At 43.0% G+C, this 21,754-nt stretch overlaps 1 protein-coding gene across 1 annotated transcript in view; it reads left to right on the top strand.

The window, feature by feature from the left end:
- The first annotated feature begins 18,085 nt into the window (after window positions 1-18,085).
- The window catches only part of LRRC1 (leucine rich repeat containing 1), a 119,728-nt gene continuing 116,059 nt past the window's right edge, over window positions 18,086-21,754 (top strand). The window contains exon 1 of the mRNA XM_006262418.4: window positions 18,086-18,244. Coding sequence (XP_006262480.1) covers window positions 18,086-18,244 — 159 coding nt within the window. The remainder of the gene's footprint in view (window positions 18,245-21,754) is intronic.

Raw genomic sequence — 21,754 nt, forward strand, 5'->3', positions numbered from 1 at the left:
CTTAAATACTACTTTTGTAGTATTTATAAATGGTTACATGAAATTTTGTAACAGGTATTTTATGTTACACTCCTAAATGTACTTGGAGCCCTTAAATAAAAATGGCTTGACTTTTTTTTCTTTTTCAGAGGCATGGACTAGCTGTACATATGGTTGGCTTAATGGTATTTTGGGGCTTTTCAGAATTTCTGAAAATCGCATATTTTTGACAGATGGCTAACAAAGCAGTTAAAAGCCTGGGTTTGAAGCTTTTGGCCCCAGTTGGCTAAATGATAGCATTTTGAAATGTAAAACACAAACACAATGCAGATTTTAATGTGAAAAAAACCCAAAACTAAACATTGAGTTAAAGGAAATGTGGCACTTTTTGAAATAACGATACTATTTCAGCAGGTAAGTTTGTCTATTTGGTTCTAAAGTACATTAAGCATTTAAGTATAGCATAAAGAGCACAGACTGGGTGTTTTTTAAGTTGTCTGTGGGGACATCTAGCTACTACAGAGTTGCCTAATTATTTCCACAGCCAAGCATCTCTGTCTACATGTGCAGAGCGGTTAGGCTGGAGTAACCTTATTAACTCTGCCATATGTTAGTACTGCCCAATACAAGTACTGTCCTATGGTGGAGTTATTTACTTCACCACAGTGCATGTGTAGGTGGTGACTGGGGCTGGCTGGGGCACGAGGGTGCAACAGTGGGGCTGCCTGCCAACTAGCACTGTGCCCCAGCCAGCACCTCTGCAGCATGTTGAGCCAAACAGGAGCAGCCCTAGGTTGGCAGGCTGACCTCCCAGGCTCCCTGCCAGCCAGGGCTGTGCTGCCCTGGCTTAACATGCTGCAATCCCTGGCACATGTGTAAATGTACTCCCTGGAAGCAAAAAACTCAGGTGTGACCTGTGCGGCAGTTTATGATGTTGTGCTAATTGCATGTGTAGATATGCCCTGCATTGCCATGATTGAATTCACTTTGAACTCTATTGTGAAGCCTTGTAGCTACCACACTGAACCACTAGATGTCCTAATTACCCAAAGGTCCACATCTAGGAAGGCTGACAACACCAGTAACCTTGCTTTGTGTGTACACAATGTTATGTTGTTATGTATATAGCCAAGCCTAAGAGTTAGCATGTACTAAACAGTGGAAAGAAGTTTCCCATTTTAATAATTTTCAATTCCTTGATATTGGTAAAACACACATCATTTGATCTTTTCTCTTCTATCTGGTAGTTGAACCCTTACTGTTTTATAAAATCTTGCTCTTCAAAGCTGGTGCTTTTCCAGACAGATAGAGCTGCTGTATTTGATTTCTCTTTCCCTTTCACAAAAGTCCACTACAATCTTTATCATGGATTCTTACTACTGCTTTCAGTTCGGTTCCTACTAATTCCCAAGTGCAAACCTCTAGGTTTTAAAAAACTCTAGAAATTACCTGTTGTTGACAACAGGTGTCAGCAACAAGCTGCTGCTGTACTATGACTGAATGCTGCTTAGCATCAAGTATAAACAAAGTCAAACACATACTGTGATCAGCACTGATGTTTTCCGTCCTTGGCAGCAGGTAACCCTAGCATAACAAAGACTGTTTTTGTTGCACCTTCCCAGTCAACATATCAAATTGCCCAGTTTCTTCTACAGTTTCTGGGGCGGCATCACTAGCTTTTCCTTTGTCACAATTTATATGCCCACAACATCCCACAATTGTTTCCCATCCCAAGCCTCCCCTGAAGCAAAAGCGACCTGCTCAACCTGTTGTTTCTCATTCTAACTAACTACGACAAAACCATTATCTTGCCCAATGTTCTTATTAAAAAACATCACAAACCAAATAGTTCCTTGGTAGTTATGCCAATTTAACTCTAAATAGAACTTACCTAGAGAAATGGGGGAAGTATATTTGTGCCCCTTAAATTAGGCATACAAGAACTTCTAGGTTAAGTATTGTGAACTTTTTAAATTTGTAATTTTGGGTTTCTTAATTTCTCTGATTTAAACCACAGTTTTCCGTGGGATATTTGGTTGACAATTTTGTCTCGAGCTATAGGGAAGTTCATGCTATATAAGCACTAATGTTTTGTTTATCAGCATTAGTTGTGCGTGAGGAAGGAACTGATAAACACTGAGGGTGCAATTTTCCCTTTAAACAAGAAAACATCCACTATTAGCAGCTGGGTGGGGGAGGGGAGTCTAGAAAATAAATACAAATTAGAGATTCATTATCTCTTCAGACAGAACTGTGGGACTGATGGTGGATAGACTGAACCTCCTCCTATGCTGCATAAAAAGCACCACATAAACCCTCTGTGTATGTAGTATATGCATGGAGGGTTCTAGTTACAAATTTAAGGTATAAACTGGACCCTGAGTAATGACCAAGAGATTTAGACCAAGTTCTTTTCAATTTCCAGACTCTTAAACTCAATAGATGCAAGACATTACTTCAGACAGTGATTACTGTCTTAGGTTGGAGTATCCACATGCTCTGTGAATCACACAGTCTGTGACTGTAAGTCATGCAAGCTGTTCTTTCCCTGTCCATGCTGTTTTCTATAATGTGGCCAAGCCCTGTATATTGATGTCCACACTGTATTGCTTGGACCACATGTGTACTACTTATCTATGGGGTAAATTGCAGGATCCATACTGTCCTTCTCAGAATCAGTCTGTAGTACAGTGTGGTTTTCCTCAACAGTCCCAAGGGGCAGAAGTTATTGCAGCCTGCCATTACATGTGGTTTTGTTGGCCTAGCAAGTAGCTTAGTTGTGTGTGCTTGTCATGATGTGAATCTCCCATAGATACAATGGTGGAACATCTCTTGACTGTGTCCCAGGTGTTTGTGATGCATAGGAGAAAGAGGTACTGGAAGGTCTTTTGGGATATATGGAGGTGTGTGAGGTCCAAGGGTACGGGGGAATGAAAAGCAGACGCAACAGATTTGGAAGCATATGGAAAGTTTTGGATGACAATTCATGCTGTTGTTGCTGCCATATACCTAAGAGTATACTGGCACTTATGGGACAAAACTAGCACACTGATAGGATCATCTCATTTTACAGATCTGGAATGATAAGTGATGTCTACAGAACTTCATAACAAACCAGATTTTCATGTGCCTGTGAGAAAAGCTTGTTCCAACTCTCTGGTTTCACAGCAGACAACTGAAGGAAGCCAGGAACAGTACAGAAACATGTTGCTATCACTATCTGGAAACTGATTACCCCAGACTACTGTAGGTCTATGCATTATCAGTTTAGTGTTGACAAATAAAGAATTGTGCTGATGGTGATGGAACTGATGTTATGAACATTTAATAATGTGACCAGGAAAGCTTCTTAACTGTGGGTTGACATAATCAATATATGCCTGAAATAACAGCTGGTTTTCAGAGAAGGGTTGTCCAAATTGTTAGGGCTACTGAGGGTGAACACGTATCCAGTATTTGCCCTTTTGAAGGGACCAGTGGAAAGGTTAACTGCAATAGGTCATTTTGTAGTGTTTCATGGACTAAAGGAATAGGATCATGAACAATATGGGAAACATGTTGCTGGGCTTCTGTGGAGACTGGGCATTTGTGCATTTGGGCAAGCAGAAGCCTTATTTCCTCCCCATGAAATAGTCATCAATGGGGCACAGGTACTTACATTTTATTTTGGGAATCCTTCCCATTCATTCTTTTATGTAGTATACAAAGCCATACCCAGATGACATAGGTCCATGTGAAATAATAGTTGCCAAATGATGGGTGAGTGCTTGTTTAGAAGGCTAAAAGTAAAGTGAGCATTTCCCAAGTAGCAAATAATACCATATTTTCTCACAACACACATTTTCTCCCAAAATCAGTCCCCCCAAAATTGGGGTGCATCTATGAAGGGAAGCTAATTTTTTATCAAAGGTACCCTGCTTTGATTCTTCCTCCAATGCGTCAGCTGTTGCATTATTATTTAGGTAGCTGAGGGAGTTAGTTGGCTTAATGTAGGGGTTTTCAACCTTTTAAAATAAGCGTACCCCTGGCAGCTGGATGCGGAGGCGGGAAGGAGGGAAGGGGTGTGCGGCCAGATGCAGAGCGGCGGCAGCGCAGGGTCTGGGCGGTGGCAGCGACTGCTGCGTGCAAGCTTCCTCCCCATGTTCAGCTGGCCGGGCAGTGCCTGTGTGGTCCGCAGAGGTTGCCACTGCCCTCGCTCACCCCCCTGCCCCCCAGCCCTGCTCCTGGGAGGCAGTGGCACAAATTGTGGGTGGCAGTGCTGCATCCCCACCTGCCCATGCAGGTATCTTCTAGAGTCTTCCCAAGTACCCCCGGTTGACAACCCCTGACTTAATGGTTTATTGTTCCTTACAGTTGTCTTTTCTTTTTAATAGTATTGATGTTCCAGTAATGGGGCAGACCTTTATTAAGGCATTTTTGCTGACTGGTAACTGCTCCCGGTTTCTTACCTGCTCTTCACTGTTTTGGATATTCTTTAGCTCCTTTCAGAATCATCGATCCACCCATGGAGAGCAATCGTCAGTAGCAGCTAGGGCCGTAGTTCTCAAGCTTGTTAAATTTGAGACACCCCTCAGAAAATGCCAACTCTTAATTTTTACTGATTTTTGACTATGAAAGAATAATAGAACAATTTTTCTGTTGAGAAGAACTCAGAAAAATGGCAACAGGTCAGAATGTTTTTAATGCTATGGATTCCCATTCAGAATCCCTGGGTTTATCTTGTGAATCATATTTGCACATCTAACAGTGCCACAGCACCCTAGTTGGGAAAACACTGAAGTAGGGTTTCAGCTTTAGTTCAGCTAATTAAGCCTCCTTTTTCTTTCTGAAAATTTGACTTTGTTCCTGCTCTATGCAGCCATAACACTGGAAAAAACTTTTCTCTACATTCTGCCTTTCAAATACAAGGTGTGTATTTTATATTTCTTGCCATGTTTTATGCAATAAGATATGGTATAAGATTTTCAATAAATCAAGAGCCCTTTCTTCCTTGGCACAAGTACTTCAATGCAGTTAAAGTCTAGCTTAATAAATAACCTTCAGCATATATAAAGTGAAAATCAAAATTAACTTTTCTTTTTGGCTAAGACATTCCTATGAGGTTACATTGCTTTTTTTTGATTAGCTTGCTTATAATGTACATGCACTGTGTTACACACTCTTAGTGTGTAAGGCACCAGGCTATAGGTCACATGCCTTTCCTTCCAATGGAAATTGACATTCCTGCTACATTGCAACAGATGTAAGAGGAATTTCATTTTGTTTTTGCTGAACAATGAATAAGAGTTGTCCTTTGACCTAGGTCACAGGAAAATGATTGGCGGTAGTCCCCACACTAAGACATTCCAAGGTCTTGATTCACTTTAGGTTCAGTGCTGGTCTGCTGTGGAGTGCCCTGACAGCAGAAAGCCTTCAGTAAGCTGAGGAAGTTGCAGCTGCATAAACCCACTGAAAATGCCTGCTCTGGGGGGTGGGCCTACTATGTTTGTGTGGCCTTGATGCCTTAAGATGTGCTGGTTCAATGCTTGCAGCCGGCTGCATTCCTTAGAGCAAGATCAGCAGGCTGCAAGTTGGAGCAGTCCTTGTAGGCATGTAAAACTACAAGCTGTACCTGCAACCCCAACAAGCCTTACCCTAGATACATTAGGTTTTATACAAGCTTTGCTTTATGGTCAGAAAATGTTTGCTCTGAAATGTCCAAAGGCAAATCCTCTTTTTGTTTCAAATAATATTCCAAACATAGACTTTAATTTTGAGAACAGAAAGCACTGATGAATAATAGCCAATTCCCTGCAATGCAGATAATTTGCAAATCTTCATGTTAGTCCAAATATTTTACAAATATTGAGCCTGATTGGGAACAGAATGTTTGTCTTCGATTTTAGTGCGAATGGTGAGCAAAGCATTTGCTGTTCTCCAGTCAGAAAGCAGACACTGTTTTCTTTGTTCTAGCTTTGTATCTCAGGAATCTGATGCTGCAGAGCTCAAGATAGCACTGCTGAAAATGGCTTGTTTTCAAACTGTCGGGTTTGAAATACCTACATGGACTTGCTAAAAATACATTTGAATCTTATTAGGTTAAACTTAGCTTTACATGTAGAGGGTTACATGGAATTTACTTGCAGTATGCGTTATGGACAAGACATTTAAAACAGAGTAATTAAATATCCTATGGCACTGTTTGTAATAAGAGTTGTTTAGCTTGTTTGGGAGGGGTTCCCTGTAAATACCTTCAAAGCCTCTTAATTATTTTATTTCCAGTCCCTCCTTAACTTTTCCTTTCCATGATGTTTACAAAAAACTTGACAACAGCTGGTTTGCTGGTGCACTCAGATCATTACCTATGAAGCTGACTAGGGCTCTTGCATTGTTTTCTTATACTTTCTTGCCTGTCTCTAGCTATTGGTTCACTCTCATCACCGTCAGAAATGGTAAGTCCCTGGTGACAGGGACTGTCCTTTTCATGCTATATTTGTATAGTACTCCACATGGTGACATCCCAATCCATGGTGGTCCAAAGTCCGAACAATTTAAAAAAACAACCCCAAAATCCAAAAATTTGATCCACATTTTAAAACCCACAATTTCTGTCCAGTGTACTGTGTCTTGTTTGTTTGCCTGGCTGGAGACTCTTAAGAACTGGTTGTATGTCAATAGTGTGGGTTGTAAGTATTTGATAGATTTCAGGATTAAGGTTTGCATTTATTAAAATGGTTATTGCTGTTATTTTCTGTGTGTTGTTAATGATAAACAATGGTATTAAAAGAATGTGTCAAGGTTCACGTCAGAAGATAGGGAAAGCCAGAATTCGGCACAAGATTTGAATTGCATGGCCCACCGTAATTCTGTCACTTCCTATATCTTCAATACTTGACTGGCAACCTATTAATCATAGCAAGTTAGGGTTGGAAGGGACCTCAGGAGGTCATCTAGTCCAACCCCCTTCTCAAAGCAGGACTATCCCCAACCAGATCATCCTAGCCAAGGTTTTGTGTAGCTGGGTCTTGAATACCTGCGAGGATGGAGATTTCACCACTCCTCTGGGAAACCTGTTCCAATGTTTTACTACCCACCTAGTGAGAAAATTCTTCCTAATATCTAACCTAAACTTCCCTTGCTGCAACTTGAGACTGTTGCTCCTTGTTCTGTCATCTGCCACCACTGAGAACAGTCTAGCTCCATTCTCTTTTGAACCCCTCTTCAGGGAGTTGAAGGCTGCTATTAATCCCCTTCAGTCTGCTCTTCTCTAGACTAAATAAGCCCAATTTCCAGTCTTTCCTCTTAAGTCATGTCTCCTAGCCACCGAACCATTTTTATGGTAACACAGTTTATTTTTCTTCAGCCTAATTCTTAGAAATGGCTGGAGCATTTTTGCTGAGGCTTTCTAAAAATAAATAAACGAGCAAGCCTAAGAGAGACAACCAGAGTGGATGCTATCTGCCCAAACAATTAATGTTCAGCAAAACTGCAAAAACTTTGAAACAGGTTCTTGTAAAGGAATGAATTAAGCAAAGTTAACTGGAAGTATTGTTATCAGCTTTGCATGGAATTATTGAAGGAGGATGGATGTGGGGTTCCCCTGTCTTTCCAAAGGGATCAGAGTGTTAGGTGGTTTTCTTTACCAACAGAGAAGTAGTTATACATGCTAGTCTTAAGTGGGGCAGCAAGCAGGACAGGGTGGCACCTTAAAAAACAAACTTTTCAGGAAGTTATAAGCTTTCCTAGGCTACCGTCTACTTTCATAGTCTAGGAAAGCTTATGCCTTCCTGAATAAGTTGGTTTATAACATCTGCTCCACCATGCCTTCTGCTTTACAGTCAGAGTAATCTTTCAGCATTTCAAGCTTTGAAAGGTTACAAGTGAAACATATAAAGAAAGAAAACTATATACAAGCACAGATTGTAACCATTTACAATTTGAAATATTTGCCCAGTGGTTATAAAATGCACAACACTGATCTTTTTGCCAAAATCTTTGCTGTCCTGTCGTTTCTCTTCTTCCCTACTTTCAGTCTTGAGAAAAACAGATTCCAAGTGTGGAGCTTCTCATCTTTCACAGAAATGATGTTTAAAATGGTTTTGATCTGACAAGAGATACTGGGAAACAGGGAGAAGGGCATTTAATGGAAGAGTGAAAGAAACTGCTGGGGCAAGCCAAAACTGAGGTAGGATTGGTCCTTCACAGCAACATGTTAAACATGTTGTTAGCTTTCCGGTTAAGTGATAAAAGCAAAGCCTACTCAGATTTCACTCAAGGACAAATCCAACCTCTTTCTTTTCACCTGTGCAGGGAACTTTTTTTCAACAGGACTTCATGACTAGTTCTGCTGTGCAAATTGTGAGGGACTGAGCATGCATGAAGGGCAGTACAAGGAGAAGTGAAAGGACAGGTCCTGGGCTATGTCTACAAGTCTTATTCCAACTTCTTGTCTATGTACAGACAGTCAAAAAACCCAAAGCTGATTCAATTCAGTCTTTGCAGGTTAGTCTCAGCTGCAGAGATTAAACGGAGAAACAACTGACCTTGCCTGACCTATCTCATCTCCTTCTACGACCAGGGGACATATCACCTGGACAAGGGAGAAGAGATTGGCATCATATATCTGGACTTCAAAAAAGCCTTTGTTCTGGTGTCCCACAATCTCCTCTTGGAAAAATTGACCAACTGTGGTCTCGGCTACATCACAGTCTGATGGATGGAGAACTGGCTCCAAGGCTGGACTCAGAGAGTGGAGGGAATCATCATGGTGCTCCGTGACCAGTGGTGCCCCCTAAGGCTCTGTCCTTGGACCTGTTCTCTTCAACGTCTTTATCAATGACGTGGATACAGGTGTCAGAAGTGGACTGGCCAAGTTTGCTGATGACACTAAACTTTGGGGTAGAGCGTCCACACTGGAGGATAGGCTGATGATCCAGGCTGACTTGGATATGCTGAAAAAGTGGGCGGATGCAAATTTGATGAACTTCAATACCAACAAATGTAAAGTACTCCCCCTTCGGAAAAAAACCTGCAGCATACTTATAGGCTCGGCACTGCTACACTTGCTAGCACCAAGGCTGAAAGGGACTTGGGGGTCATGATTGACTACAAGATGAACACGAGCCACCAATGCAATGTTGCATCTGGTAAAGCAAACCAAACTCTGGCTTGCATCCATAGATGTTTCTCAAGTAAAACTCAGGATGTTATCCTCCTGCTGTACTTGGCCTTGCTGAGGTTGCAGCTGGAGTACTGCATCCAATTCTGGGCTCCACAATTCAGAAAGGATGTGGAGAAGCTTGAGACAGTCCACAGGAGAGCCACACACATGATCAGAGGGCAGAAGAATAGGCTTTATGAAGAGAGGTTGAGAGCCATGGGGCTCTTCAGCCTGGAAAAGCACAGGCTCATGGGAGATCTGATGGCAGCCTATGAGTACATCAGGGGTGTGCATCAGGATCTGGGGGAACATCTGTTCACTAGAGCGCGCCAAGGGATGACCAGGACCAATGGTCACAAACTCCTCCAAGACTATTGTAGGCTGGACATAAGGAAAAACTTTACTGTCTGAGCCCCCAAGGCCTGGAATAGGCTTCCTCCAGAGGTGGTGCAAGCACCTACTCTGGACTCCTTTTAAGAAGTGTTTGGATGCTTATCTTGCTGGGATCTTTTGATCCCAGATGACTTCCTGCCCTTGGGGCAGGGGGCTGGATTTGATGATCTCCTGAGGTCCTTTCCAGCCCTAATGTCTATGAACTCTATGAAACTGGACACACATTTACTTTTGATTCAGGAAATAGAGCCACATGCCTGCAGTGGCTTAGGCCACAAGCTGGGAGGTGCTAGATCATAGCTCTCTGGCATGTAGCCAGCGTGAGCTGTGTGTTCGCTTCTTCTTACTGCTGCCCCTGAGGACTCTGGGATTTGCAGTCCAGATTCACGGAAGCAGGACTCTGCAGGGTTGCTCATCACTTCCTCTTCCAGCTTCCAGTTGCTTCTGGGATGTGTAATCCACAGTCACAGCCAGCAGTAAGCTTGAACAGGGGAAGGGGTGTTTAACTCCCCTCCCTGGCCCCACGCTCCAGCCAGGATTTGCTTGGTAGGGAGGGGCAGTCCCTGCCTCCTGTGCCCTGAAACCCTTCTCTGCTGGAGCAGACAGCATAACCCAGCCCAGCCCTGGGCTGGAAAGCATGCTGGGATGCTGGGGGACTGTGATTTAACTTGAACCAGGAAGGGGTCTGGGACAGTAGTTTCATAAACCAATTTGCCCCAAATAAGTTAAGTCTGATACTACATTCAACCAGATTTATCTTAAACCAGTTTCAGCCATTTTGAAACTGGTTTATATACACTGAACTTTTGTTCTGCTACAGGTTTAAACCAGTTTCTGATTACTTAAATCGGTTTATGTGTAACTTCTGTCCCTAGCCCTGGTGGCTGGGCATAAATGAAATAAATCCATTAAAGTGAATGACACACTTAAATCCCAACTGTAGACTTGAACTAACAGATATACATTCTACTGCTTGCTTCATGATTTATTTTTTTCTAAGACCTTTTTTTCTTATTTAAGCCTCTTCTCCAGTTTACTATTTTCTTTTTTCCTTACCCTATTTTTTTACAGTTTTTTAAAATCTCTTCTAATATTTTGAGCAGTCATGAATACATCCTTCAGACAAACTGTAAAGTTATCCTTTGATGCACTTGGTAATCACTTCTGATGATCACGGCTGTTTCCAGAGACAATTCTGTTTCTGATTAAACTGTCATGTAACAGTAACTATCTCATGGAATTCATACGCCTCTGTTTTCATTTTAATATTTATTATGACTAAGTATTTTCAAGGCAGAAAAAAAAATCTTTTACCTATTGCAGCTGCTTATTATAATTTCTTTGATTCATTTTCCATCAAATGTTCCAAGTAAACTCTAGATGAGATTTTTTGGTTTGTTTAGAGTTATCTATTCAACAAATGATAGAATATGTCAGTTCTTCTTTTAAATATGGAATTATTTTAAATATATTTTATTTGAGGATTAATATCTTTCTACCAAATTATATTGCTATTTGAAAGAGAAATGGCAAGATAAATTAATTTTCTTGTAGTCTAAAAGCCATTAAAATGCAGTAATCTATTTCTTGTAGTCTAAAAGCCATTAAAATGCAGTAATCTAATTAGCATGCAACATATTAGGTAAATACCATAACAGGGAGTTAGAGTGAAATTCAGAATAAACATTGAAATTTGCATTCATGAATAACAACATATAATATTTTGTGTGTACTTGTGTAGATAAGACTGTATTTGATTTTATTGGGGCAATAAGCTGCTTTTTCAGTTAATGCAAGCGAAAGAAAAACTAAAGACTAGAAGCAATTATGGTTAGTTAAAATATTTTTCATCAACCCCTTGGTGCCTCAATGCTTATTACTTTTATTTCACATCATTAGATGGACTGGCAAAATATTTCCTAGATAGTCCACCTGCATTGGAATGGTATGTGAGAGGTAGGGGCTCGTGGCATCTTTTATTCTTATTGCTAGATCAGCTGTTGGGTCCTTCCCCAAACTCTTTCCCTTCATGTCAGCAGAGAATTCAGTTGTAAGTTCTTCAGGGTAGGGATGTTATCCTTCAGTTTGTCCAACACCTAGTAGGTATAGGACCTGCTGTTGACTGGGGGACTGCATTGTCTACCTCTATTAAAAAAAATAAAAATAAAGGAAAAAAAAATCTTCAACAGCATAAACTAAATGAATGCTCATGATGTACCTGGGTCCTAGACCCCTGAGCAAAGACCTCAGGGAAGATATGTTGGATTATACTGCCCATCTGGTTCCTGGAATATGTTTGGGTAGCTTGGCTGAGATCAAGGGCTAAGAAATAGAGTCTCTTGATATGATGAAGTGAGTTTGGGATTACAAAAGTTTGTGCTACATATATACAGTATGTACTTTGGTTAGTCTCCAAGGTGAAAATCTACCCTTCCTTCATCAAGAGCTAATACAACAGTTTAGCTTTCTGTGTTTGGACTGCAGGAACACACGTGGTTCAGTGACTGTAGAGCAGTGGTCCCCAACCAGTGGATCTCGACCCACCGGTAGATCTCAGAACCTCTTGTGGTAGATCTCGGAGCCTCTTGGAGTCGATCTGAGGCTGGCATGGGGGGGCTGAGTGCCTGCGTGCATGCATGCGTGCGCCCCAGTCCAGCAGGTCAGTCTGTGGGGGAGGGAAGGAGCGGGGCTAGATTGACAGGGCCCCCTGAAGCTAGGGATAGTTCCACCGAGGCAGGAACAGGGGTAACTTGAGTGGGGCCCCGGCTGGCTGGGACTTACCTCCTGGGGAAGCGTGCCCCCAAATAATTTTGTCTCCCTCTGCCTTGATCTGCCCTCCCCACCCCACTTCCCTCCCCACAGACTTACCTGCTGGGCAGGGGAGGAGGGGTGGCAGTGGCACACAGTAGATCTTGGGGTGCTTTTAAATGCCAAAGGTGATCTACTTAAAAAGGTTGGAGACCACTGCTATAGAGACAGTTGATGTTTCTTACACTATAGGGTGCACCTGAGGAGAGGGAAAAGAGGGATGCAAGATGTGGGATTCAATGCAAGAAGAGACTGCCTTTGCCTTGGCAATGGAGGACTCTTGTTTGGGACAAGCCTCAGGAAAGATAGGAATATTCTGCGTTATTTTGAGGAAAGAGAGCGCCACCTTGTAAACACAGACCTACAATAGGATCCATTTTTTAAAGGAGTTTCATCTCGTCTCTACCTTTACATCTGCAATTAAGTGAAGTATAATATTAGAGGCCATTTTTAAAAATGAATGTGTAGGCCTAACTGCATCTGTCTGCTTTTCTTGTGATGGTCAAAAAAGGGATTGGGAAAGCAAAGTAGTCAACCAAGGGATGCAATGCAACAACATATTATTAACCCTTTCCTTCAAAATTTAAGCTTGTTGGAGTAAATCAGGGGACTGCCAACTGATGTGACTTGCAGCAATTTTTAAATTCAGTATGTTGTTTCTCCTTTTAGGGGGAGAAGAGGAAGAATTGCTACACAATAGCTCAAAACTACTACTGGTCCTACCAGTTTATAAATCCATTGAATACATTTAATGCATTGTTGCTCACACAAGCCACTGCCTATTTGCAGTTAGGCGTTTATTATGCCATGCGACTTCCTAGTTGTGGACTTATAAAACAAAAAATATTATTCTGTACCAGTCATTTGACAAACCTGATGTGTGTACTTATTACTGTAAATGATTTAAATAAAGCCACATCTGGGAAGGGGTGATCAGCAGGCAAACTTGAGAAGGGAGAAGCACGTCATTGCTAATTAATTCCCGCAGTCTACCCAGTTTGGCTTTCAGCTACTCTCAGGCTTTATCTTTAGTATTTGTTTAGTAGCACTTAGGTTTAATTTGTTTGGAGGGGATGGGCAACTCCTCTGGAAGAAGATGCTCCTGAAGGGAGAATCAAAACCTTCAGATTGAGGGTTTTATTTGATTCTAAAGTAACCAGACCAGCACATGTATTTCTCTCACCATTTTTTGCTTTATTCTAGCTTTTTGCATCTCTTTCTTTCTCTTTTTTTGTTTAGAGAAGGTAGAGGATTATTGGTCTCCCTTAGCAAATAGTACAGAGAGACGGGCACTAAGCAATGATTTTAAATTGCCCCAAAACAGACTTAAGATCATATCTTAGGGGGAAAAAAACTTAACTGTAAGACAATGTGGGACTAAACCCAGTTGCACAGGGAAGTTGTGGAATCTCTTTCAATAAAAGTTTTTAAGTAGAGGCTGGATTTATTTTGGTTTAAGAATAGTACATCCTGCCTCTGGGCTACAGAGTGGACTGGATGATCCTCAAGTTGAATGCTACAATTCTATGATCCACTAGTTTAACTGGATGCCACAATCTAGAAGCCACAAAGTCTCTATCTTCTTTGCATCTCCAGCTCCTTTCTTCCTCTTCCCCTTTCTGTAAAGCATCACCAACAGATGGAAGAATAAGTGGAAGATTAAAAATATGACGTTACCCAAGCTGTATCTTGGCACAGTAAAGTTTGCAGCACTTAAGATAACTAAAACAATATTCACAATATTTACGTGACTAACACAATACATATTTGAAAACTTTGACAGAAGTAATTGCCTAGATGTCACATAGCTATGTATTTACTTGATTTATTGATTTTGTTCCCGTCTTTTTAATTGTTATGCTGTTTGTTAAACAGAGCAAACAAAATATGGCATTCCTCACATGCCTTTCAAGACAGAAGAAAGCAGGTCTGTTAGATTTCAGGCAATTTGCAAGTGATGCCCACAATTTGAACTCTGATCCACTGATTTAAAATGGTATCTCTGAAGACTGGGAGTGAGATCAGTCTCATTGATGTAAAAATCTATTATTTCTCAGTGCATTAAAAAAATCATGCAAGACCATGGAGATTTTAATTCCTAGTTTTGCTCAACAGCATGGAATATGGACACTTCCAACTGAGCTAGGTCGGTACCGACTGGAACTGGCACCTTGGGTGGCCTATATGAAATGAGTTTGGTCATCACAGTTCATCTCCCAAAAGATGTCTCCATATTACAAAGCCAACAGCTGATGCTAATTTACACCTCTATTACTGTTCCCAATAGCAAGGCAATGCCATTCAGGCAGCTCTACTTCCATCACAGTGGAATCCTGATCCTGCCATCCTAAGGCAGAAGCATGTAAGTGATTCAATTTGAGGAAACTTCCACAGTATCAGTCTGACTCTGCTTAATAAATTCACAAACAAAATGAAAGAGATCAGGCAGAAGAGTGGAGAGGCCTAAAAATGACCCACATGGTCATGGTGCGTTACACTTAGATTACAAGCCTGATTATCTTTTGGGATCAAATGCTTACCCCATTATAGCTCTAGTTGCCATTAATTTCATAAGACGTGATTTCTCTCCTCATTAAAATTGTTAAGTCCCAGCTTATTTGGAAGTCAAGTTGCTGCAGCCTTTTCCTAAAACATTTCTTCCACGTTTAATCTAATTCAGTCAAACTGATGTCAAATCACAGTTCATTTGCTGATCAATTGTTTCACCTACTCAGTGTAGCAGCCATCTCTACATTTTTTTTTCAGATGTGTTCCAGGTTATTTTTTTAAAATCTCTTGTTACATCTGCAAAAGAATGACATGTCTGCTTCCAGATAGGTTGTTCTTTAGGTGTTTGCATTATTGCAAATACCTAAAAGAAGGCGACATCTGGAGTGTTTAGCATATTTTGGAGGTCTGCAAACTATTATCAGCGTGGAAAAACCAAAACTGGCAGTGCTCTTTATTTAAAGAACAATAATCAGCCAGATCACTGCAATATCTGTAAATTTAGACAAATAGAACATTCAAGACTAAACAGTTGATCTGGCATGAGAAACAATAAGTTTAAATTTTACTTAAATAGCATTTACACAAAATTTTGGAAGAAGACCAAGAAAAGGGAGATTACTGGATTCAACTACCACCTAAAAGCATAATTTCCACCTTGTCCAGTGTTATAGATATTGTTAAAATAAGATACGTCTAAGGTTAAGTGATTATTTTTTCCAATTTATGCTGATTACAAAAATGGTACAAGACAACCTCCCCAAAAGATCCTTTCAGACTTGAGTTATTTCACTAAAAAATCTTTACACCATCTCATGCTTAAACGCATGAAAGAATGGGGCCACTGAAGCCTGAAGTTTGCAGAAACAGATGGAGTGTTGTTTGTATGTTTGCTTCTGCTCACCTTCTTGACCTTAGAATTTGCCCTTTTTAAAGTGGGTTTGAGAAACGTACTTCAGAAAGTCGTTAGTACACTGGATTGATTTGTTTTTATGCTGTACTAATTTTAGTGTGTATGGTGTGTGGCACATTAATGATGGACAAGCACCTAATAAATAACACCACTGTAACATTTTTTTGCATTGCTTAAAAAATGCATTATCAAGAAAATGATGAAACATATTCAGCATTCACACATTCTTGCTGTTAGAGAATTTAAACCATCCCAAACAAGGAAGCTTAGACTTCAGCAGACAACAGTATGTATGTTTACCTGGACACCCACATAAATACAGCTGGCCAAATTCAGTATTGTGGTCCACAGTCTCTTTAACTAGATAATAGAGATGTAATAATACCTGAATTGAAAATATGAATTAGTATTACTGTATCTGATCCTGCAAACACACATATGGCACTAACTCATGCACTGTAGTCAGGGCAATATAAGTATGTAAATATTTATCTTTTTACTCTTGCAGATACTCATAGTACATTTAGTACAGGGCTGTCCAACTTCTAAGCGGCTAGGGGCCGAATAGCTTGTGGCCTGCACCAACTGGGGCCACATGGACCCCCAGGCCACACACCTCCCTCTGCCACACTGCACAGGATGCTTCCACCACTGCTGTACCTGTGACCCCCATGCCATGACTGCGCCACATGCCCACACAGCCCTCAGCTCCCCCGGCTGTGCTGTGCACACTGCACTGCCCTGCCTCCTGGGATGGGGGCAGGCAGTGAAAGCCAGAAGAGGGAGAGGGGATAGCAGCCAAGAGGGCCTTTAGATGTGTCATTCCAGAATATGGACCACTGCCCACCATGTAAAGCTGTAAGCTCCCCTTAATAAGGTAGCGAGACACATCAGTGATTGCTTGAAACAAGTAAAACACAAAACAGGGATGGGAGTGAAGGTCAAAGGTTTCAAACAAGTGCGGGGCGGGGGCGAGACGGGACACCAAGTAGAGCACACTGGACAGTGCCTGCTGGCCCCAAAACAAGTCCAAGGAGCCAGTGGACACTGCCCAGGGAGCTCTGTTCAGAGACATGATTGGGCCAGGGACAGGAAAACAGCCCCATAGTTTCTGGGGGTCCTTTCAACCAGAGCATCGGCGACACATAGGGGGTGCATGCGCACGCCCTGAGATTGGCCGTGCATCCCCTGGAAGCACCAGCCGCGAAACCGGAAGTGCTGGCAGAAGTGCACTTTTGGTTTCGCCGCTGGTAGCTCCATGCTCGACAATCAGCAGCTCGGGGACCTCCCCCCAGTTAGTGATCGGCCACGGTGATCTGGTGTTCCCCCAGACAGGGAGGCACCAGTCACCCATGAACCAGAGCCTCCTTCCTGGACAGGAGGAAGTTGACCAGGAGGTCCTGGGACTTGGTAGGGTGTGGATGGGGAGCAAATAACGAAAACGCTGTGGGGAATAGTGCAGGAGGTTGTGGAGGAGGCAATGAAGGGGCTGCAACCTGGTGCGCTCTAGCACTCGCAGAAGGGGTAGGTTCGTAGATTCATAGATTGTGAGGCTGGAAGGGACTTCAGAAGATCACCGGGTCCAGGTGTGGAAGGGCGTCCACAAACCACAACGCGCCCGTGGCGACAGCTATGGCAGCTGCACCGGAGTCTGGGGCCTCCAAACTAACCCCTCAACCCCGGCTGCATAGCTTGGCCTTGGCACAGGGGCAGCACCCACCCTGCAAAGGTGCAGGCGAAGCGAGACCTTCCCAGGCCAGAGCTGCTTTAGCAATAAAGCTGAGCGCGTGGGAAGCCTGCTGGCAGGACTGGGGCCTAATAGTAATGATATCCCAGTGTTTCCCTCCCCGTAGATTTACATAGCCATACACTGAAATACCCCCCTGCTTATCCTTGTTTCTGGTGCCTAAAGGACGCTCCTCCAAGTGGCGGGAGAGGACACCTCGTGTCCCAAACTTGAGAGCTTTCTCTCTCTCGCGCCCCTTCAGCCGCACAAAGAGCCCGCGGGCTCCGCAGCCCCACGCCCCGCTCCTGGGCGGGCTCCCGCGCGCTGCCGCCCAGTGCCGGCCGCGGGGAAGGCGTGCGGGGCCGGGCCGGGTGATGTCAGCCCGGGGTGCGAGGAGGGAGGCAGAGCGCGGCGCTGTTCCGGGTCAGGCGCAGGCATGAAGGGAGGCGGGGAGCAGCCAGGCGCCGGACAGCCCGCGTAGCGCCAGGCAGCAGGGACCGCCTGCCCCCGGATGCTGGTGCCCGCGCCCGCGCGGCCTCTCCCGGGAAGAGGAGGAGCGGGCGGGAGGAAGCGGCGCCCGGCGGGCGGGCGGGCGCGCTGCCGCCGCCGGCCCGAGGCCATGTTCCACTGCATCCCGCTGTGGCGGTGCAACCGTCATGTGGAGGCCATCGACAAGCGGCACTGCTCGCTGGCCGCCGTGCCCGACGACATCTACCGCTACAGCCGCAGTCTGGAGGAGCTGCTGCTGGACGCCAACCAGCTCCGCGAGCTGCCCAAGGTGAGCCCGGCCCGGCGCCGCTCCCCTCCCCGGCAGGTGCCGGTGCCGGCCCCACGGCCGCGTCCCTCTGCCCGGCTGCCCGCGACGTGCCGGACCCCTCGTCGGGGCAGCCTGCGTGGCAGCGCCCCCAAATCCCCCACCCCCCGCCCCCTCGGGCCGGGGGCAGCGCCCGCTGCTTGCCTGGCACGGTGCTTGGAGAGCCCTGGAGGGAGCGATCCCGGCGGTGTTATAGATCCCTGGAGCGAGTTAGACAGCTCTGGGGCTATACATCCCTGGAGTGAGTTATAGAACTTTGAAGCTGGAGATCCCTGGCATTATAGATCCCTGGAGTAAGTTGGGATCTGTAATGCCAGGGATCTCCAGCTAGCCAGAAATCCCTGGCATTATAGGTCCTTGGAGTGCGTTATAGAGCTCTGGAGTTGGAGATATCCCGAGTTATAGGTCCTTGGAGATCCCTGAAGTTGGAATCTATAATGCCAAGGATCTTCGGCTCCAGAGAGACTTCTGGTGTTATAGACCCCTGGAGTGAGTTAGTTCTGGAGTTGGAGATCCCTGGAAGGAGTGGAGAGCTCTGGGATTATAGATCCGTGGAGTGAGCTGGATATTCCTGGAGCTGGAGAGCTCTGGAGTGAGTTAGAGATCCTTGGAGCTGAAGATCCCTGGAGTTTTGTCTAGGTGTAAGTTGTCTGCTTTCTCTGGCTTCCTCTGGAAGCCTTCTGCTGTGCCAGTCAGCCCTCAGGATCTAGGCAACACGCTCAACCTCGACTGTCTCGGTTCACAAAGGTACATGCTGAGAACTCAGCAGCTGGGAGGGCAGCAATGTGCATGTTGTGGTCCTCAGCTGAAAAATACCAAAGTCCTTTGAAACAAAAAAAGACCCCCCCCCCCCAAAAAAAAAAAAAAAAAAGGTGAAAGAAAGAAAGAAGCCAAAGCTGTCTGTCTTATGTGGATGAAACAGGAGCAGTGTGTCACAATGAAGGGTCCTTAATGATTCATCATTCAATTGAACCTACTGTCCCTGCCTGTCTGACTAGTTAAGGGACACTGCCAAGATATTTTTTTCCAAGAGGGAGACAGAGAGAGACAGACACAGAGAGTGTTTTCAAATGATCAAGGTAAGAACCCCTGCTGTGGGAGGGAGAGGTCAGAGGTCTGCAGTTCCCTTATGTCACTGTTAATCGCCCCATGTATTCACACCTGCTAAGTCAAAGAAACATTCAAGCGAATTAAAAAAAAAAATCTTTCATGTTTTTATAGCTAAGTAAACCCTTTTCTGGACTGAGGGGGAAAAACCCTTCTCTATTGAATGAGATTTTCCTTTTTCCTTTTTGCATTCTGCATTGGGAAACTGAAATATAGCTGTCTCCAATGTTTTACATACTATAGATTTAGTACGAGCTCTGCCAACTCACCTGAGTTTGGCTGCTTTTCCGGAAGAATATTCACTGGACTCTTACGTGCAGTCTGTTGTTGACATACTGTAGTCCAAGTCTGATTCATAACAGGTCAAGGCTTACTACTAATCAAAAATCTTATGCCACTCTGAATGAGTTATTCTATCAGGTGCCAAACTGTCCTGATTTATGCCTATGAATCAGTTATGAAACAAGTAGGTGTTGCCACTATCAAGAGTAGTAAATGTGCATTATTCTTAAGTACTTAAAGATCTGATCCCAAGTAATTGCAAAGAACAGTTGTCCAATTGGAAGGCTTTCTTTAAAATGCTGTGCGGTGGGGGGCTTGCTTACTTTTTCACTTGATAAACTGGTGATTTTACAAACATTCCATTGTATAAACTTTGTATACTTGCATAACCCTTGTGAACTGTAGTCTTCAAAATACAACACTGAAAGTGAAGCAGCCTTAACTAAAACTAAATATAGGGGGCAGGTAAACTTTTCTGAACTTGGAATTTTGAACCTATGTATGAGTCACACAGGTTGTAGTTGAACAGATAAGTCAGAAAAGAAGTTACAGGTGTCAGTGTCTTTTGTTGAATCGGGGTAATTCTGTTCATTCTCCAAAACTTAAATCGCATGTTTGTGTTTTTTTACTAGCTTTCTTTATTATGAACAATAATTATGGAATGCATTCTGAGACTGGAAAAGATGTTTATTAAAAAGGAATGGCTTCTTGAGCTAAGCAGCATCTTTTGAAATACCTGAAATAACAGGTTTTGAATCTTGGTGGAGCTGATTAGAATTTCATTCTTCTGAGGGAGACAGATCTGGTTTTGCACAACTTTGTTTATAAGGGCTTCCTGGTGTGACACTTGGCGTGGCTGGCTGCCTCTAGATTTTTTCTGAGGGAAATGAATCTGTTTTTGTATAATTTGTGCATGGATTGTTGCAGGTGTGACACTTTTGAAGATTCTCTTTTGTTCTTTATGGTCTTCCTTTGAGCCATACTTTTCATAAGAGGAAACTAAAGCTGACCAAAATGCCTTCTTCCTTGTTGCGCAGCACATAGCACTCCATTACTTACTGTTTTTTGGTTTTTTGTTTTTGTTCTCGGACACAGCCTTATAATAGGTATGAGTGTGATTTATAAATTCCTTTGCGACTAGAGCTCTGTGTAAACATAAGAGTTGGCTGCTTTAAATGACAGATGCAAACTTATCCATGCTGTTTCCACAGACGTTTTCTTTCATCAGCAGTACTCTTGATATCTGCTTGGTGACTTGTACAGTAGTTCTTTCCATCTGCCCAACTAGAATCTATTCCCTGTGAGATTGTCTGCCTGCCTAATGATGGTATAGAAATTAGTCTCTTCTCAGGGTACAGGAAGTTCTACAGATATGAAGAGGTGTCTTGGGATTGCAGTAGAAATAAGCAAGAATCTAAGTTTAAAAATAAGTTCTTAACAGATAAAAAAGTAAATTAAGAGTTCTTGCAATTTGGCATGAAACTGATGTGTGGGTTTTTATATGTATTGCAAGTTGGTTCAACACACGATTTGATTATGAAAACATGTCTGTAGTGACATTTATCCTGATGCTTCGTGTCTTGCCAATACCATATGAAGATACTTCATTAGAGTTTTTAGAAGGGTACTGTACTATGACCATTCTTCCTCTATTCCGCGATGTTATTTCATTAATCTATGAAAAATAGGTGTGTGTGTTTTTTGGATATTCTAGCAAAAATGAAAAAAAAGGAAACAGATGTGCTATGGCACTCTCCTAATCTATTGAAACTGGAGTCAGAACGTCCTTCTCTAAAATTTCCATTACATCAAAAGCTTTTAAAATGTTGCCATTGTAGTAAAACTGGCCTAATTACGAATACTTTGCCAGTCCTGTGTTGATGTGCTTTTTTTAATATTAAGAGGATAATATTGCTGCATTCTGTAAAGTGAAGGTACAGAATTGGAAAGGGGTATAATAAGGATCAAACCAAGCGTTGTGAAACAGAAGATGCTATTGATATCATTGGGAGAGCTGTTTTTATGAACTGGTGAAACAGTAGTTCTAAGCAATACAAAAATGGGACTAACGGCACAATATAACGT

This window comes from Alligator mississippiensis, chromosome 1 (assembly GCF_030867095.1).
Source record: "Alligator mississippiensis isolate rAllMis1 chromosome 1, rAllMis1, whole genome shotgun sequence".
Classification (NCBI taxonomy): domain Eukaryota; kingdom Metazoa; phylum Chordata; order Crocodylia; family Alligatoridae; genus Alligator; species Alligator mississippiensis.